At 43.7% G+C, this 4,842-nt stretch overlaps 1 protein-coding gene across 1 annotated transcript; it reads left to right on the forward strand.

The window, feature by feature from the left end:
- Positions 1–959: 959 nt before the first annotated feature.
- On the forward strand, positions 960–3,854 carry slc35g2b (solute carrier family 35 member G2b). Its single transcript, XM_072450900.1, has 2 exons — positions 960–1,305; positions 2,206–3,854. The coding sequence occupies exon 2, from the start codon at positions 2,232–2,234 to the stop codon at positions 3,480–3,482; it is 1,251 nt and encodes a 416-aa protein (XP_072307001.1). The 5' UTR covers positions 960–1,305; positions 2,206–2,231; the 3' UTR covers positions 3,483–3,854.
- Positions 3,855–4,842: the final 988 nt, after the last annotated feature.

Consider the following 4,842-nt stretch of genomic DNA (forward strand, 5'->3'; position numbering starts at 1 on the left):
ATTATACTATTACACACACATCTGTCACATTAAGCAGCTTATGCAAGAAAGTTATGTAAAAAAGAATTGTGAGTGACAGAAACAGAGCAGCCCATTCTAAAAAAGTAAATAGTTGTGGGTTCAAGTTCACTTAGTTTGCTTGTTGCCTCCTTGTTATTATTGTCCAGTCAAGGCTTTCACAAACCTCACCCCCGTGAATTGATTAGAGTATGGATTTCCATTTAGAGAATGAAAGTGAGAGGGACTGTTCTGCCCATCAATGTCGTTGTGTCAGATTGCAGTCCATGAAAAGGCTTGAGATCGAGACCATATGTCACATGTTTGAGCAGTGATAAACATCCCGTGTTGAGTAGTTCACAATTACCACAACAAATCCTTGTGAAAACAGGTATAAAATGCAGTATTTGGAGTCTAATTTATAGAAAATCTGAGAGGCACAATAGAAAACTTGTTAATTGACATCACAAATCACGTTCCATGTGGCATCATTACATGAGCAGCATGTAGCAGCACCAGAGGTGGCAATGGCAGCCAAGTGTGATGTGTCCTGCCCCCACGGCAGCTCCTGCTCTGGAGGTGTCCCATTTATCTCTTTCCCTCTCTATAAACACTATGTGCGTCATGATTCTGCAGCCACACGTTTTTAAACATCACTTTTGACTTTTTTGTAAATCTACCCATTCTTCTCCGTTCTTCCCGTGATGTTTCCTCAGCAGTGACTGATTTAATCCCTGCGGGACGCGCGCCAAGTCGCAGACGCATAAATCAAATGGTACTTTCATTCAGAGGGCTTAACTCAGGTAGACCTCTGTAGTGCACAGGTGGAGCTTTGTGCTTTCGGCAGCACAGCACCTGCTTAATGATGATTGAACACCATGTATCTTCACCTTTGCTCTCATACACGCTCATTGTGACGTAATGCCTAAGTTTATGAAATATGAAGTGGTCTTCCTCTGGAGATGCTAAAAAGGTGGAGTGAGACAGCGGCAGGAGGAGGAACAGACCCGAGCCTGTGACAGTGACAGTCGCGCCCCTCTCCCCCTCTGCATCTTCCTCCTCCTCATCATCAGCATCAGCATCAGCAGGAGCAGCTTGCTTTTAGTTTCTTTGGAATAAGACGCTGCGGCCGCGCAGACCGTGTGTGGATCAGATCCGCGTCACGCGTCTTCAGGAGGCGCTCCAAGGGAACATGGGGCAATGGCAGCTGCAGTGGACCAAATGTATGGATCAAGACATTAAAACAAGTATTTATTTATGACACCGGACCAGTTTTACGCATTAATAAGGACTATTAAAGGCCAAAAGGTAAGACACGAATCGACATTTTATCTCAACACATTTGTGACTTGTGAGAGATCATGACTATTCTCTAGTTTGACAAAATGAGAGCAGATATTTTAGGCTTCTCCTGCTGGTGATTTACGCGACGTGCATTCGCTGAAACATAAAAAGCCTGGACAGATGTGTAATTTGTATAAATAACTTGGCCTGATAAACGCCAACATTGCCAACTTTGCCAACTCTTTCGCTTATGGTTTATGATATTGTATTCTTCTGTGGTTCTAACACTGAAATCCATGTCGTTTGTCGGGTTAAATTAATGAATATTTTAAAAGAAGGAACAACCCCCCATTTGAAGGTGAAATAGTGTATCTCTGCCCCCTTGTGGCTTAAACTCCGAGAAAGAAACGATATTGCACATTTGCTTCAAATGCAGTTTCCCCCCAAACACGGACTAATCTTCAATTTATCATCTGTGAATGGCATTGAGTGCTTTCTGTTTTTATTTGTCACTGTCACATTTTTAATATAATAATGTATAGACGTTTTTATTACTATAACTGAACATTCAGCTCTATCAAAGCGCATATTCTGGCACGTTTTGAAGGAGAGTGCTCCATTCATCGTATATGGCCCACATTCAGACTTCACTGTGTGACTTCCTGTTATGTAATTTCATCCCATCACACTGCATCAGCCTCACAATGTTTGCTGCTTTTATGAGCTTGCATGAGATATATATATAGACACTAGTGTAAGACTCAGGCTAGTTTGAAGGTAACTTACTTACTGTATACTGTACAGTTACAGCCTTTTCTGTCTGCTGTGTGAGTTCTGATGTGGGGGGGGGGGGTGTGTGTGAATGTATTCTGGAGAATGTCTGATTGTGACTATTATATTTATGTGTTTTTTCTTCATCTTTAGTTTTGACACCTGACACCCAAAGAAACATGGACGGATCCTCGCCTTCTCTGCAGTATGGATCCAAAAAGCGTGTGAAGATCCACCCAAACACAGTGACAGTGAAATATTCCACACACCTCCCTCAGCCTGGGGAGGAGGGCTATGATGATGCACCCTCCTTTGAGGAGTTTGGGGCCTTTGCAGAGGCCAATACAGGAAAGAGACTGGTCACAGACAGTAAAGGAGGTAGGACTTTCTTTGGGACTATGGATACCCAACCTAAGCAGCCCAGTGCACCAAAGGACAAAGGAGTGGAGGGTCAGCTCGCCAGCTTTGGGGAGGCCAATGTGCTTGCCTCAAAAGTGACATGGATGGCCCTGTTTGGAGCCGCGATAGCACATGGTTGTGTGTCCTTAATCACACGTTTAGCAGCAGACCGCTCCAAAGTGCCCTCTCTGGAGCTGCTCTTCATTCGCTCTGTCATTCAAGTGCTGTCCATCCTCGTGGTCCTCTACTATCGCGAGGCTCCCTTTGGCCCCAAGGGCTTTAGGCTTAAGCTTTTCTTCTATGGTGTTTGTAACGTGATCTCCATCACCTGCGCCTACACATCCTTCGCCATAGTCCCGCCCAGTAACGGCACAATCATGTGGCGAGCATCCACCACCGTGTTCAGTGCCGTCCTAGCGTTCCTCCTGCTGGATGAGCGCCTGGGTTACACAGATGTGGTCACTGTGGTGGGCAGTGTGTTTGGGTTATGCCTGGTGATGGTGCCCAACATCGCAGATGAGGAGAAGTCTAGGCTGGGCTTTTGGAAAGAGGCCTTCGGTTATACAATGACAGTGATGGCGGGTTTGACCGCGGCCCTGTCCATGATAGTCTATAGGGCCATAAAAGAGCGGGTGAGCATGTGGACAGCGCTCTTCACTTTTGGCTGGACGGGCACCGTGTGGGGAGCCTCCACTATGTTCATCATGCAGCAGCCCATCATTCCTCTGGACATGGAGACCTGGGGGTATCTCACGGGCATCTGCATTTGCTCCACAGTGGCGTTCTTGGGAGTCTACTATGCTCTGAACAAATTCCACCCGGCCTTAGTCAGCACCGTGCAGCACCTGGAGATCGTGGTGGCCATGTTCCTGCAGCTCATTGTGCTGAGGATGGTCCCGTCTGTGTATGATGTGTTTGGGGCCCTGTTCATCATGCTCTCCGTGTTCACACTGACCGGAGTCAAGTTGTACAGGGTGAGCCGGGCCATCAGGCAGGACTACCAGGAGATCCTCGACTCACCCATCAAATGAGAGTCACATGTCAGTGTTTACAGTGTTGCTTGGTTGTGCAGTTTAATGAATGTTTGGATCATTTAATAATTTTGTATTGTGTCGTTTGCAGAGTGCTGGTTGTGTATCTAATGTCTTAATATTTGTCTGCGATAAAAGACTAATGTAAAATGATGATTCCCTCATAGTTCTACCAAAAGAAACCAACAAAACAACAGAGACGTTTGTTTTGGATCAGGCTTAATAAAGGCCAAGAAAAACTCTTTGGAGAAAAAATAATTGCCATAAACAATGTTAAATGTTTCTCTCTGTTGTTACACTGCCACACTTGCACTGTATAAATGTGAGCCCAGAAATCATACAAGAACTCAGTTAATAAAAACAAATACCACATTTAAATGACTTTTTTTCTATAATCCAGAATTCATATCTGCCATGTGTTCATAGAGACAAAGACTTTTTGTGAAAAGTTCTTACGTATTTCTAAATCTGAACAGACTCCATGATCCATGCTCTGTGTTTTTTCATTTCCCAGATCCAGTTGACTTTTACCACTAGTGACTGGCTGTTTAATTTCATAATGCATCTAACAAGGATGAGTAATATAGTGTTTAGTATAGTGTATAATAATAACAACTCCAATCTAGTGAACTAAAATGCCAGTGATGTTTCCATTCCTGAAAATTGCAATGAATTCTGAGCCATACAATGATGCAGTATAGAGACTGTAGTATAATGGGCTTTGGGGAGCATGACAGCATGTTGCATTACAGATGTTGCATTGAGAGCCCAGCAGGTGGCATGCTCTATCCATGTTGTGGTCGTTGAAAGACCACTATGAATGTCAATACATCTTTCTAGCTTTGCTTCAGGAGTTATCCTAGCTCAGTTCTTATCCTTAAAAATGCACAATCCTGGCTCTTTTGACAAAAATGCACCAGTGTGTGACATTCAAGAAAACCAAAGCAAGTAAAAGTCTTGGATTCGATCTTTACCATTTTCTGTGTATTAAAATAAAATGCTGTTTGGATAGCTTGTGATAATATAGGCACAGGACACGTTTACAGACCAAAAGCATCACATTAGAGAAATTGTTTTAATGCAAAATGGTCTAAAAGGAGTCTAAAAGAACAATTTAGCCTAGTCAGATGTATATTCTATTGAGATACTCTCGTGTTGGTGTGACTGCAGTGCAGACCAGAGTGTGTACAACAGGAAAATTATGATGAATACTAAAGCTGCAGCTGCAATATGAATGAAAAACAAGGAGCTGCAGTATTAATGACGGACGGCGCCCATTTCCAATCACAGTACAGTTAAATATTCTCAGCCAATCAGACAAAGGAGGCGGGACCTGTGGTCTGAACAGCTAGCGGCAGCT

Source organism: Eucyclogobius newberryi, unplaced genomic scaffold, assembly GCF_026437365.1.
Source record: "Eucyclogobius newberryi isolate DKJ021-1_F unplaced genomic scaffold, fEucNew1.0.hap1 SCAF_18, whole genome shotgun sequence".
NCBI lineage: Eukaryota > Metazoa > Chordata > Actinopteri > Gobiiformes > Gobiidae > Eucyclogobius > Eucyclogobius newberryi.